The sequence below is a fragment of the Anolis sagrei genome, chromosome 2 (assembly GCF_037176765.1).
Source record: "Anolis sagrei isolate rAnoSag1 chromosome 2, rAnoSag1.mat, whole genome shotgun sequence".
Classification (NCBI taxonomy): domain Eukaryota; kingdom Metazoa; phylum Chordata; class Lepidosauria; order Squamata; family Dactyloidae; genus Anolis; species Anolis sagrei.
The window spans coordinates 174,837,637-174,853,583 of NC_090022.1; the positions used below are offsets into that span (position 1 = coordinate 174,837,637).

At 43.9% G+C, this 15,947-nt stretch overlaps 1 protein-coding gene across 1 annotated transcript in view; it reads right to left on the minus strand.

Moving 5' to 3' along the window:
- Positions 1–15,947, minus strand: part of IQSEC2 (IQ motif and Sec7 domain ArfGEF 2) — a 331,690-nt gene that overhangs the window by 167,755 nt on the left and 147,988 nt on the right. The window contains 1 exon segment of the mRNA XM_060763237.2: positions 7,518–7,613. Coding sequence (XP_060619220.2) covers positions 7,518–7,613 — 96 coding nt within the window.

The window sequence follows — 15,947 nt, forward strand, 5'->3', positions numbered from 1 at the left end:
TTCCACTGCTGAACGGCTCCCACAGTCAGGAAGTTCTTCCTCATGTTCAGGTGGAATCTCCTTTCTTGTAGTTTGAAGCCACTGTTTCGTGTCCTAGTCTGCAGGGAGGCAGAAAACAAGCTTGCTCCCTCCTCCCTGTGGCTTCCTCCCACATATTTATACATGGCTATCATATCTCCTCTCAGCCTTCTCTTCTTCGGGCTAAACATGCCCAGCTCCTTAAGCCTTAAATGTTTATAATCTGTCAGTCACCAGAATTTAGTATTGAGCTACTCAAGCTATCTAGTATGGAGAGGGACCGGCAATATTTCCTGATGTGCCAGGGACTAGTACTATAGATGTGCCAATTGGCTGTTGTTTCTTCCTTGTAAACTTGCCAGAAACGGAAAACAATTTTCATAAACTATCACTTTAAACAGCACTGGTTTGTTGTTATGCTGCTTCAAGTCACCCCCATTTTATAGTGAACCTATCACAGTCTTGCTTGACATGATTTGTTGTGAAAGGGTTTGCCATTGTGCTCCTCTGAGGCACAGAAACCCAAATAGAAATAAAATCCTGAATTTTGTTGCTAATCCTACCTAAAGCAGACCGATTCAATCAATGGAGTTCAGCATTACATTGAATAAGTTTAACTTCAGTTAGGACTAAAATTTAGTTTGGATTCCAGCTGAAATTGGCAACTCTGTTCTCTAATATAATTCCTACAACACTTTGGTTCTTATAGTCTGAACTATAAACCTCTCATAGAATCATAGAATCAAAGTGTTGGAAGAGACCTCATGGGTCATCCAGTCCAACCCCCTGCCAAGAAGCAGGAATATTGCATTCAAAGCACCCCCAACAGATGGCCATCCAGCCTCTGTTTAAAAGCTTCCAAAGAAGGAGCCTTCACCACACTCCGAGGCAGAGAGTTCCACTGCTGAACGGCTCTCACAGTCAGGAAGTTCTTCCTCATGTTCAGATGGAATCTCCTTTCTTGTAGTTTGAAGTCACTGTATCGCATCCTAGTCTCCAGGGAGCAGAAAACAAGCTTGCTCCCTCCTCCCTGAAATGTTTGTTTTGGAGAGTGGTCCACCTAAAACCACATGAAAAAAGAATGAGAGAAGGTGGGTACTTTTGACTCTTTTCTCTAAGAGGCTCAGGAAGAGCCATAAAATTGGTGCCTATTGTCAGTTCAGGAGTAAGTTTTCAGTAATGCAGCCAAATTGGTGCAATGGTTTGAGTGTTGGACCATGACGGGATCAGAGTTCAAATTCCTGATTGGCCATGACAATCCACAGGTTGATCTTGGTCAAGTCACACATTTCCAATTTCAGATGATTGCAACCCTGCTCTGTACAAATCTCGATGTGATAACCACATTCTGGGTGCCGAAAAGTTTCTGGTCTCAATTCAAGGTGCAGGTTATCGCCTACAAAGCCCTAAACCAGAGGTCCTCAAACTAAGGCCCGAGGGTCAGATATGGCCTTCCAAGGTCATTTACCCGGCCCTCGCTCAGGGTCAACCTAAGTCTGAAACGACTTGAAAGCACACAACAACAACAACAACAATAATTCTATTTCGTCAGCCAAAAGTAGGCCCACACTTCCCATTGAAATACTAGTAAGTTTATATTTGTAAAAACTGTTCTTCATTTTAATTGTTGTATTGTTTTTAAGCATTCTTGCACTACAAATAATATATGTGTAATGTGCATAGGAATTCATTCGTGTTTTTTTCAAATTATAATACGGCCCTCCAATAGTTTGAGGGACTGTAACCTGGCCCTCTGTTTACAAATTTTGAGGACCCCAGCTCTAGACACTCTCTTTGGTGAGTTGGAAGCAGTTACTTGTTTGGACTAACCGCAACTCCCAGAATCCTTCAACCAATATGCCCAGTGGCCACACTGCCTGGGGATGTGGGGCACTGTAGTTCCAGAAGTAATTTTCCCAAGCTGTGACTTGGTTGTATATATTTTTACTGTACAGGATTAAGTCAATTACATTGTTGCTTTTTTTCAAAGCCCATGAAAGTAATTAAATATTGCTGTAGGTTATATGAACACAGAGAGAAGGAAGTGTAGTTTTCCTTTGGTTGAGGAAACCTATGCCTCTATTTGCTTGCTCAAATACTCTGTTTTCTCTTTACTTTCTTGTACATAGAACAGACAACTACTGTATATTCTGGCGTATAAGACTACTTTTTAACACAAGAAAATCATCTCAAAAGTCAGAGCTCGTCTTATACATGGGAGTAGTCTTATGCATGGGAGTCGTCTTATATGCGGGAGTCATCTTATATGCCGGGAATAGTCTTATAGAGTGGGTGCTGAAACTTCCAGTCTGGATTGGAGAATCTGTGGTTACTGCATATTGTAGGGGGAGCTAAAAAATGGCAGTGGCCACATCCCTGCCGTATGCAGCAAGTGTATGAAAGCATTAAGGGCAACGTTGTACAAGTACGGTAGAAGAAAATCCATTCATCAGGATTCGTGGACTTAATGCGGTCCCGATGGTGAGGTGAAGGAGCGCCTCACCGGGAAGGTGTAAGTGAAGGGTGGAGCAAGCCGTAGGCGTCCGGGGCACCCAGGGTATGGAAAAAAGAGATAGAGTGGCTCTGGGCCCAGAAAAACACACCTCTTTTACCTGTCTAGCCCACCCTTGTATCCTATTACTATACCTCCTCCTCTGCCTCTCAGATCTCGCTCCTGAAGACTGCAGTGAAGTGGTGCAGGTGTGCATATGCGAGATCTGAGAGGCAGAGAAGGAGGTACAGTAATAGGAAAATTACCATATTGAAATCAAATCTGATGCTTTTAATTTTTTTATTTGGTGTGTGTTGGAAGAGGGGTAGTCTTATACGGCGAGTATATCCCAAACTCTATATCTTAACTGGAAAAGTTGGGGGTCATCTTATACACCCAGTCGTCTTATATGCTGGAATATAGTACAATCTTGTTTAGAATCATAGAATCCTTGAGTTGGAAGAGACCTCGTGGGCCATCCAGTCCAACCACATTCTGCCAAGAAGCAGGAAAATCGCTCCCAGCAGTTTTCAGCATAAATTTCTGGTCCAAAGCAAGCAGTGGAAGTTTCCCCAAGTTACCTTTAACAAAGAGAAATGAAATGTGCAAACAAGGCAGTCGCAAATAAAAATCAGTAACAATTTCACTGCACATAGAAGCTAGGAAATGTGACACAGGAATTATAAAAATGGTGGTAGACCAAGCATGCTCATTACATTTCTCCATTGTAGTTTGCAACCAGAGGAGAGGGGGCTGCATTGCTCACAAGGAACAAAAACGTATGCTATGCTGTGTTAACCAATGTACAGGACAAACCAGGTTTGAACAAAGTGTGACAATCCAAATGCAATAGGTCCCCTATGCAGAGTTACATGACAACCTTCCGCTCCTCTGCTTTTGTGTCTCTGTATGTATATATAGGGAGGGGGAGAGAAGGAATGAGCAATCTTCCAATCTGACTTTTGTACCTTTAACAGCTTTCAACAAAGAAAAGATTCAGCACTTGGAAAAATGAAAGCTGAATCCTGTCAGTCAGCTGTTAAAGGCAGCGGAAACCTCCTAGGGTTAAAAAAAATAGCAATTAGAAAATTACGGAGGTCTTAGCCACGATAGTCAGCAAAAATACGAGTCTTACAGCATTTCAAAAGACTTAACACATTTGTTATAGCATAAGCTTTTGAGGAATGGAGCCTATTTCATCAGAGGCACTGAATGTTCTCCTGCCAAAATTCCATTTCTCTGATGAAATAGACTCCGTTCCACGAAAGTTATATGGTACTATGATAAATATATTAATTTAAAATAAAGGTGTGGGCAGTCTTCACCACTGGCTATACTGCCTGAAGCTGATGAGTGCTGAAATCCATCATCTGGAGAGGAACACATTGCTCACTTTTGCTTTATGGTGTCATGGAAAGTATGTGTTCATGCTCATAATGTGTAAAAGGAAGCACACAAATCTCTTTACAGTACATAGAATCATAGAGCCTGTATGTATGTATTGTTTGTTTATGCACCTATACATCCACTTCTCCTTTCATAGAATCAAAGAGTTGGAAGAGACCTCATGGGCCATCCTGTCCAACCCCCTGCCAAGAAGCAGGAATATTGCATTCAAAGCACCCCTGACAGATGGCCATCCAGCCTCTGTTTAAAAGCTTCTCAGTAGAAGGCTGAGAGGAGATGTGATAGCCATGTATAAATATGTGAGAGGAAGCCACAGGGAGGAGGGAGCAAGCTTGTTTACTGCTTCCCTGGAGACTAGGACGCGGAACAATGGCTTCAAACGACAAGAAAAGAGCCGTTCAGCAGTGGAACTCTCTGCTCAGAGTGTGGTGGACGCTCCTTCTTTGGAAGCTTTTAAACAGGGGCTGGATGGCCATCTGTCAGGAGTGATTTGAATGCAATATTCCTGCTTCTTGGCAGGGGGTTGGACTGGATGGCCCATGAGCTCTCTTCCAACTCTTTGATTCTATGATTCTAAGGAGCCTCCACCACACTACAGGGCAGAGAGTTATAAAAGACCTCCTGGACCACCCAGTCCAACCCCCTGCCAAGAAGCAGGAATATTGCATTCAAAGCACCCCTGACAGATGGCCATCCAGCCTCTGTTTAAAAGCTTCCAAAGAAGGAGCCTCCACCACACTCCAGGGCAGAGAGTTCCACTGCTGAATGACTCTCACAGTCAGGAAGTTCTTCCTAATGTTCAGATGGAATCTCCTCTCTTGTACTTTGAAGCCATTGTTCCGTGTCCTAGTCTCCAGGGAAGCACAAAACGAGCTTGCTCCCTCCTCCCTGACTTCCTCTCACATATTTATACATGGCTATCATGTCTCCTTTCAGTCTTCACTTCTTCAGGCTAAACATGCTCAGCTCTTTAAGCCACTCCTCATAGGGCTTGTTCTCCAGACCCTTGATCATTTTAGTCGCCCTCTTCTGGACACATTCCAGCTTGTCAATATCTCTCTTCAATTGTGATGGCCAGAATTGGACACAATATTCCAGGTGTGGTGTAACCAAGGCAGAATAGAGGGGTAGCATGACTTCCCTAGATCTAGACACTATGCTCCTATTGATGCAGGCCAAAATCCCATTGGCTTTTTTTGCCGCCACATCACATTGGCCCTGTTCTTTTGCCTTTAACAACAGCCTGAGCGGCGGAAGTGAAGCCAGTAACATGTTTCTGTGGCTGCTAACTTTTGAAGAAGCCTTCCAAGCTGTGCGCTTTTGAGAGTATCTTTATTTGCAGGGGTTAAGAGGTGAGCTTTTTCATCTCATAGAGATGAATGTTAGCTGCTGCCATGCTAATTGCCGCAGATCAATCCACTATTCAAGGCACAGCAAGAGGAGTGGAAGGCGGCTCAAAAGCTGCCCACTTTTACTTAGTGCCAGAGCTTAGCTTCAACTGCTTAATTTCTCTATATTCCCTGGTTGTTGCGGGCACAGAAGGAGCAGCAACTCTGTTAACTAGTGACTCTGGGAAGACTTACTGAAACTTCAAAGGTCAAAGTCTTCCTGGCCAGCATGCTATCATTCTTATCCTTTTATGGACTCTTCTTTGTCTGATCTTTCTGACTCACACAAGCAGTTACCTGGCATATTTCTTTGATGTTCTTGCAAAGCTCCAAAGCAAACACACGCACACACAGACACACTTTCTTCCTGGGAGAGAAGGTCTTTATCCAAAGTTTTCTGAGGGCCTTGGGACTGCACAGAATGGACCTTGCCCCAGCCTCTTTTTCTCCAGAGCATAATATGGGAGATTAGCTTCCTCCCCACCACTCCCCCAATCTTAAGCCGGAAGGGGAGAGAAGAAAAGGAGGAGGAAAGAAAGTAGGCAGTGAGGAAATGTCAGTGAAAACAGCAGGACTGAGCAGCACTTCAGTGGCAGGTGAGCAGGACAAGGGCATAGGGTGAATGCACAGAAGATGTAATGGCCATGGAACAGGCAAAATCCAGTATGCCCGTAAACTGGGGCAACAGGTTCCATGCGCATAGGGTTGGCATTGTCAAACACCTGCCAAGGTCCGAACCCAAGCTGACCACCACCACCCACAAATCTGGGTCTTGCTGTTCCTCCTTCTCGCCCTCCATTGTTTACTGGACTTGAATGAGCCCATAGTAGCTTGCTTTCCACTTTCCCCATTCGATGTTGTATAGGCTGAATAAGTGAGCAAGCAAAGAGGCAGAAGAAACATTAATAAGGAATAAGGGGGTCCTACTGAAAACATCTTGCCCAGAAATCGACACAATATTTTTAATATATTGAAATACAGGGTGAGGCAGCATAACTTCCTTTTTTCAAAACTTAATAAAACCCATTGTATGAATCAGAATGTTTTTATAATGTAAGCGCATACTTTAAGTTTTGTTTTATGTAGTTTTGAAGATCAAATTAGGTAGGTGACGTCCCCCATTCTCCATTCTCCATACCCTGAGTAAACTGATTTCTGTCGTTTGTTATGATTCTTGCCAGCATAGCAGGCGTTATGTAGGCAATTTCTTCCTGGATGTTGGTCTTCAAATCTTGTAGGGTCCTTGGACGGTTCACAAAACATGGGATTTCAAAAAAACCCATAGAAAAAAATCACAAGGGCCCAAATCTGGGGAGCGGGCCGGCCACTCCAAATCCGTTCGAAAAGTAGGCCACAACAGCAAAAGCATATTCCTCACTGTTCCAACGCATGATGGAGGCTGAACTGTGTCAGGACAAAACTTTATACTCCCGCCTCTCGAACGAGACCATTAGCGCTCCACTACGTCTTTTTATAATGTAAGCCGACTGAATGGCGCACATTTTAAAAAAGGAAGTTATGCTGCCTCACCCTGTATATTAAATTTCAAATAATATATTTTAGCCCTTCACAGAAATGGGCTCAGACTCACAAATGAGAATGAAACCCTCAATGCTGGCTCCTGACCCACTCCATGGATCTGATAGTACTACGGAAAGAACCCAAAAACCCTGCCATTCACCTGGGACTTATTCACACTATGAAATTACAGTGCTATGATTCCACTTATATTGACACAGTTCCCATCCAAGTAATCCTGGGGTTTGTAATTTGGTTAGAAGCACTAAAGGAGCTCTCCAGCTATGTATGCCTCTACACAACAAATCCCAGGATTCACTGGGGTGGAACCATGATTATTAAAATGGAATAATAGTGTTACAATTCCGCAATGTAAATGGGTCTCTTATTTTAAGCTTCCTAGATCAGCATTCTCCAACTTAGTCCCCTCCAAATGTGGGTGGACTACAACTCTCAGCTATAGCCAACCACACTAATGAAGGTTGATGAGATGTTTTGGAGGAGCCAGGTTGTGGAAAGCTGTTCTAGGAAGCCAGCCCCTCTACTCCTAGACCTGTGGTAGGCCTCCACTCCACTTGACTTTCTCCCCTTGCTCAGAATCCGAAGGGATGCTGGATTTTTGATGACATGATGATGGCTCTGAGTGAGTGAACAGCAGGTAGGTGGATGGGTGGCGGTGGGTCTGAGTGGCTTACCTGCAGCCTGTGTGCCTGGCAGGGGAAGCTAGCTGCGAGTGGAGAAGCGACTGAGCAGAGCAGCAGTACTGGTGCAGAGTGGGACACGTGGACGACCTATAGAAGGCAGCAGAGACGGAGCAACAGAGAGAGAAAGAGAGAGAGACAGGGACAGAGAGAGAGAAAGGATGGAGGGATGGAGGAAGAAATGGAGGAAGGTGCATGTAGGAAAATAAATGGAAGAAGAGGTACAGATGAAGAGAAATGGGAGGTGAATGAGGGATGGGTAGGAGATGGAGGGGCAGAGAAAGGGTGGGGAGGAAGAGAAGAAAAAACACAAAGTCAAGAAAAAGAAGGACAGCACTAACAAACAGAAAAAAACATAGCAATGCCCCCAGGCCAAACAAAGAGACTCAGCCACACACTAGGCCACAGGAAGAAGAAAGAGAGCCAGAGGAAGTAAGAGATAGAAAAAGGAAAGAGAAAAACAGATAGCAGCAGCAATTCCCTGGGAGGAAGACGAGGGGCCACGGAGTCACAGGGGTCAGGAAGAGATAGGCAGCCGGACAACTTGGGTCAGAGAACTACTACCAGCAGCAGGATATGAGAGCAAGAAAGCACCAAGGAGGGAGGGCAAGGGACCACTCAAGAACCAGGGGCACTTGAAGATACAAGGGAGGAGACAGAAGAGCAGGGAACTGGCCCAGGGAGAGCTAAATGCAGGAATTGGTTACTCATTCCATAACAAGAGGAGAGAGGCTGGAGCAAGAAGTGCACAGCAGAACCAGGTTTGAGAAGTCTAACACAATAGCAACAATAACCAGGAATGTGGTCAGGTATTTATGACTTAGCTTGTTGAAGTCCAGAAATCAGCTGGGAAGAAGTTCAAACATTCATTTCTTAGACCATAGCTACAAGCACCCTACCCCCACCAGCTCCCGATCATGCTGCTTGGGACCAACAGTCAAAAAAGGAACTTTTCCAAACTCTGGGGTTTCGCAATATTTGTAGTAAAGTCTACAATTACTAGGAAGACGCTATCACAGATGTCTTAATGGGTTGTGAATGTATGCATGTACAATATATCCCGCCACCATCTGCACACTGAATCCTCCAACACATCTCTAGAACCGTGCTTCCTTCCTCTACAGCAGGAGTTCTCAAACTATGGCCCGGGGGCCGAATACGGCCCTCCAAGGTCATTAACCTGGCCCTCGCTCAGCGTCAATCTAAGTCTGAAACGACTTGAAAGCACTCAACAACAACAACAACAATCCTATCACATGAGCCAAAAGCAGACCCACACTTCCCATTGAAATACTAATAAATTTATATTTGTTAAAATTGTTCTTCATTTTAATTATTGTATTGTTTTAAAGTGTTTTTTGCACTACAAGTAAGATATGTGCAGTGTGCACTGGAATTCATCCAGTCCAACCCCTGATTGCATTCAAATCACCCATGACAGATGGCCATCCAGCCTCTGTTTAAAAGCTTCCAAAGAAGGAGCCTCCACCACATTCTGGGGCAGAGAGTTCCACTGCTGAACGGCTCTCACAGTCAGGAAGTTCTTCCTTGTGAATTGGGCCAAACTTTCCACACAGAACCCCCATGACTAACAGAAAATACTGTGCTTTTTGATGGTCTTAGGTGACCCCTCCTCACCCCCCCCCCCCAGGGTTGAGAAACACTGATCTAGACACTATTCTCCTATTGATGCAGGCCAAAATCCCGTTGTTTTTTCTTTTTTTCTTTCTTTCTTTTTTTTTGCCACTGCATCACATTTTTCAATTGAAAAAAAGGGAGAAAGACAGAACGGCTGCACCAGATATTGTGAAGTATTGTTGATGGCCACTCGCCTGGCCAGCTATAGGGAACATTCCCCTTTTTTCAGTCTACAACTCCCCAAATCAGCCAGGCATCCAGCATGCTTGCTGAGAAGCTCTGGAAATTTCCCTAACTCCTAGGACACAAAGTAAAATGGCTGAAACAGGGGGGAAATTGGGGGAAAGGATCAAAAGCAGTTTCTTATTCCAGTGTACTATTGCAGTGTTTCATCAGTCTGGGGGAGAGACTGTAGGCAGGGGTGGCTCATCGATTATGCGAAGTAAGCGGTCGCAGAACACTTTTTTTTGCTAGGGGCACAGAGGCGCCTCTGTAAATGCCCCTCGACTGCCACTTGAGGAGCGCCCCCTCAGCTCACAACAGCCCTAGCAGTCCGGGGAGAGCCTCGGCTTTCTTGCCTCGCTGCTGGGCGATCCTCTTTCCAAAGGGGCCGGGCCCTTGAACCTCACCTATCCCCTCTCGTTCCTGCTCCACCTGGCCACCGGGTGCGCGAGTAGAGCCAGCGCTCAATCGTTCTCCCCGTTCGATCCCTTCCCCATGACCGGCTCCCTTTCCCGATCCCCTGGCGCTCCACCCGCCTCCTCTCCTCTCCCCAATCCGCGGGTGGGCCAAGGGGTGGAGCAGCCGTTCCTGGCCTGCTTCGGGTCCGGAGGCCTGTCTGGAGACCCCGGCATGCGCACCAAAAGTTGCCTCTTCTCCTGACTTTCTCTTCAGCCATTGGGACCAAGAGAGAGAGAGAGAGAGCCCCTCCGCTGGAGGTATCTCCCACCTCCGCTCCCTCCTTTGTTTTTGCGCCTACCTTCAGGAAAGGTGGGCATCTCCACCTCTCTCTCTCTCTCTCTCAGTCCCAATGGCTGAGAAGAAAGTCAGGAGAAGAGGTGACTTTTGGTGCACACGCCGGGGTCTTCAGGCACACCTCTGGACCCAAAGCGGGCCAGGCAAGGGAGCAAGTGCAGCAAGTGTAGTTACTGGGATGTATAGTTCACCTACAATCAAAGAGCATTCTGAACTCCACCAATGATGGAATTGAACCAAATATGTCACACAGAACTCCCACGACAAACAGAAAATATATATCAATGATTGGTGGGGGGGGGGGGGGGAAATACTGTTTGCTTACCGTTGAAAGTTACCTAGGGCCGCCTCTGACTGTAGGACACTCCTCATATTGATCAAAATAATATGAGAAAAGTTGCCTGACATATGCAAAGGGTGACCCATCCCTCCCAGAGTAAACGGGCAGCACTAATCTACTCACCTTCCTTGAAAAACAGGAAAGCTTCTGCTACTATCACAATCAGTCTCTTGGCAGGGAAAGATAACAAAAGTAGCACTAAATGTGTGCAAAAAAACCAACCCTCCAAACCATCCTGGGATATCTGAGATTAGAAAACAAAGCTTGAAGGCAGGGGATGTTTGACTTGCAGCAACATATTTTTAGCTGTGCTTATTTTCATAGCTGAGAGGGATCCATTCGCATGCCTGGTTTCAGACAGATGGGTGTCGCTACAGCCCCATCCCTTGCCCTACTATGGGGAAATATCAGATGGATTTCCACCTGCTCATAGGACTGGGTAGCACAGTCACTTCATAAGTAAAAGCACACTGTGTTTATTTTTAAAACGTTCTGACACAGAGAATAGGTACCATGGTATTTTCTCCGAGCTGAACATAAACTGCTACAGGAAGGCCTGAGTGCCAAGTCATTCATTTTAGAAATAAGAGGTTTTATAGGTTGCAAGCTGAGCTTAAACAAGTGGCTTTTTTGGACAAAAGCTCTCAGGGCTTCAAGCCCAGTGCTAGCTGACAGGTTCGGGGAGTTATAATCCAAAGAAGTTATTTATCCAAGGTCTGGATATGTTTTGCTTTTCTTTACCTACCTCAGGAGTGGGGAGAACCTGTAACCCTTCCTATATTGTATTGTCGAAGGCTTTCATGGCCAGAATCACTCGGTTGTTGTAGGTTTTTTGGGGCTATATGGCCATATTCTAGAGGCATTCTCTCCTGATGTTTCACCTGCATCTATGGCAAGCATCCTCAGAGGTAGACCTCATTACCTCTGAGGATGCTTGCCATAGATGCAGACGAAACGTCAGGAGAGAATGCCTCAAGAACATGGCCATATAGCATGAAAAAAACTACAACAAACTTCCTATGTTGTTGGACAACTCCATCTCAAGTATTGGCCATACTGTGGAGGCAGGATAATGGGACTGAACTTCTGGCATATACAGCTCACCGTTTCACTCTCAGTGAGATTCCTCTAACAAAGTATTGGGAAATAATGTATTTCTTCCTGGCTTTGAATGCAATTTTTCTGTTTCTTGGCAGGGGGTTGGACTGGATGGTCCATGAGGTCTCTTCCAACTCTATGATTCTATTCGCCCCAGCACCCTATATACAGACCTGTTGTTGACTGTATACATGAAGGTGCCATACTTAGCCAAATTAATACAATTAGCAAAATAGCAGGAGCTGGAGACTTTGATTCCACTATTTCTCTCTTTCTACGTCTTTTTTCAGTCACCAAACCACTGTTCATCAGTTCTTAATGGACACCTCATAATATGGAGCCATCGGTGGCGCAATGGGTTAAACCCTTGTGCCGGCAGAACTGCTGACTGAAAGGCTGGTGGTTCTAATCTGGGGAGCGGGGTGCGCTCCCACCTGTCAGCTCCAGCTTCCCATGTGGGGACATAAAAGAAGCCTCTCACAGGATGGAAAAACATCTGGGCATCCCCTGGGCATTGTCCTTGCAGACATCCAATTCTCTCATATCAGAAGCGACTTGCAGCTTCTCAAGTCACTCCGGACAAGAAAAAAACCCATAACATGAAACAGATTTCTAGTAAAGATCACACTTCATCAGCTAATGCTAAGTTCTGCTTCTGTAGTAGGATCTGGATCCCAGCAAGTCCGAATGCATCCACCCCTATGTCCCACCTCGTAATCTAAGATCATCCGAGGAGGCCCTGCTCTCACTCCCGTCAACAGCACAGATGTGTCTGGCGGGGATGAGAGACAGGGCCTACTCGGCTGTGGCCTCCCGCTTATGGAACACACTCCCAAATGAGGTAAGATCCTCTCCCTCCCTCCTGGCTTTTAGAAAAAAAATCATGGTTTTGGGACCAGGTCTTCGGACAGTAGAAGTAAATGTATGCAGCATTTCAGAAAGACAATGACTGGAATGGCGATTTAATGGACAAGACTGTTCTACTGTTTTGATGATTGTTTTATTGTTTGTGGATGTACTGTTTTTAACTTGATTTATGTCTAATTGTAGTGTATAATTGTAATTGTTTGTACTGGCATTGAATTTTGCCATTACTTATATGTAAACCGCTTTGAGTCCCCCTCGGGGTGAGAAAAGCAGTATACAAATACTGTAAATAATAATAATAATAATAATAATAATAATAATAATAATAATAATAATAATAATAATTTCCCAAACCCTTTCTCTCTGCTTTTGTTGAAACAGAAAGCACACCTGAGCATAAATTCAGTGCTGCTTTCGGCTTACAATTGCAAGTGCATCCATGAGATTAAAAGCCCTTTTGTTGATGCCCTTTCAGAAACTTCAGTAGTCTGTATGTGGCTCTCAAAAGGAATTCCAAGAATACTGTACATAAAGCTCTGCCTTGGAAGCTGTGGACTAATCATAAAGGAGAGGGAAACCCGAATCACATAATCATAGAACAATAGAGATGGAAGAGACCACCATGGGCCATCCAGTCCAACCCATCCAGTCCATGCAGGAAAAGCACAATCAAAGCACCTGGAGAGAATGCAGAGTGCTAAGCTAGTGGTTCTCAACCTAGAGTCCCCAGATGTTTTTGGCCGACAACTCCCAGAAATCCCAACCAGTTTACCAGCTGTTAGGATTTCTGGGCGTTGAAGGCCAAAAACATCTGGGGACCCCAGGTTGAGAACCACTGTGCTAAGCAATGGATACACAGTGGTGTAGTGGTTTATTTTGACATGCAAACACTCCTCAAAAACAGCCAGGTCCAGGAAGAAAATCTAGAATAGACGGTAACTACATTGACCCATAGCAATAAACAAGTTCTAGCAGTTTGCATCTTTTGTAAAGCTAATAGAGCCTTAATGCACAGTCATGGCCAAGATTCACCTAATCACTTTAATATAATAATAATGATAATAATAATAATAATAATAATAATACTTCATTTATACCCTGTCTACATCTCCCCAAGGGGACTTGAGGTGGCTTACATGAGGCCACACCCATCAATACAATAAACACAATATAACACAAAAACACAACAGAAAATCAGAAAATAAAATAAGATGCAAAACCAATATAAATAAGCGACACAACAAAATAAACTCAAACATTAAAACACAAATGATCACACTGGGCAGGGCCAAATTCAAAGATAAAATTTTAAAACACTGGGAGATAGGACAATGTAACATATCAGAGAGGGGATCTGGGGATGAGATAGGATTTAATTGCACGAACCATAAAATAAAGTGCTTCTGAGGTCATTTTATGCAGAGTTTGGTGAGGGAGTATCTTACGTTCAATCATTGAAGGCACATTGGAATAGTCAAGTTTTCAGGCTCCTCCTGAAGATAGCCAGGGTGGGGGCTTGCCTAATATCTCTGGGGAGCAATTCCAGAGCCAGGGGGCCACTACAGAGAAGGCCTTCTCTCTCGTCCCCACAAGTCATGCTTGCGATGAGGGCGGGAGCGAGAGAAGAGCCTCTCTGGAAGATCGAAGAAGTTGTGTGTTTTCGTAGACTGAGATGTGGTCGCGCAGGTAGGCGGGTCTCAAACCGTTCAGGGCTTTGTAGGTAAGAACCTGCACCTTGAATTGGGACCGGAAAATAAACGGCAGCCAGTGGAGCTCCTTAAACAGGAGGGTTGACCGCTCTCTGTAATTCGCACCAGTTAGTAATCTGCACTGCAGCTGAGAAAGCTTGCGAAATGATATATTGTACTAATCCTGCCTTTGTTATTGCAACAATTATCTTAGGCAACAAAGATGCCAATTGGATGGGATGTCAGATACTGAATCATGGATGAGACCACAAGGGTCAACTTCTCCAAATCCTTGCCATGCAGGAGAAACACAACCAAAGCACTCCTGACAGATGGCCACCCAGCCTTTGTTTAAAAGCCTCCAGAGGAGATTCCAGCACACTCCAAGGCAACATATTCCACTGCTGATCTGATTTGATTTGATATTCCACTGCTGAACAATCATGAAGTTTTTCCTAGTGTTTAGATGGAATTTTCTTTCCTGCAATTTGAAGCCACTGTTCTGTGTCCTATCTTCTAGAGCAGCTGAAAAAAAAGCTTGCCCCTCTTTAATGTGAAAAACATTATTACTAAATCAAAAATCCTGTTGTTTTTTTTTTAAAAAAAAACCTAGGCCCCTTGTACATTGACATATAACTTTCAGATTATCTGCTTCCAACTGGATTATTTATTTATTTATGACATTTATATGCCACCCTTCTCACCCTGAAAGGGACCCAGAGCACCTTACAAGATATATATACATACAATACATTATATTATTGGCATAGTACAATATCGGTATTATATATTACTATATTGTACTATACCATTATATTGTAATATTATTAGTAATATTACATGTAATATAAAATATATAATTATAATATATTATTATTAGAATTATATTGTATTATATTATATTATAAATATTATATGTATATACAATATATTACATTACATTACAATATATTATATTATTAGCATATATGGTATGACAGCGTTGAAATATGGATTATCTGATTTGATAATCTGGATTATATGGCAATATAGAAGTTGCCCCAGTCAGCTCTGGAGAGGCTCTCACACCTCTCTTTTAGGAAATAGGGCATAAAGTTCAAGAATCATGCAACCTCCTTAGATGTTGCTGAGCTACAGTTCCCATCATTCTACCATCATAGTCAATGGTGAGGAATGTTAATAGTTGCAGTTCCTGGAGGATTTCATTCATTAGAGCAATGGTTTTCAACCTTCCTAATGCCGTGACCCCTTAATAAAGGTCATCATGTTGTGGTGACCCCCAACCAGAAATTTATTTTCATTGCTACTTCATAACTGTATGTTTGCTACTGTTATGAATCGTAATGTACATATCTGTTATGCAGGATGCGTTTTCATTCACTGGACCAAATTTGGCACAAACACCCAATACGCCCAAATTTGAATATTGGTGAGGTTGGGGGGGGGGGGGTTGATTTTGTCATTTAGGATTTGTAGTTGCTGGAATTTATAGTTCACCTACAATCAAAGAGCATTCCGAACTCCACCAATGATGGAATTGAACCAAACTTGGCACACAGAATTCCCACGACCAACAGAAAATACTGGGTTTGATGGGCATTGACGTTGAGTTTTGGAGTTGTAGTTCACCTACTTCCCGAGAGCACTGTGGACTCAAACAATAATGGATCTGGACCAAATTTGGCATGGCAATCAATATGACCAAATATGAACTCTGGTGGAGTTTGGGGAAAATAGACCTTGACATTAGGTGTTGTAGTTACTGGGATTTATAGTTCACCAACAATCAAAGAGCATTCTGAACCCCACCAAGGTTAG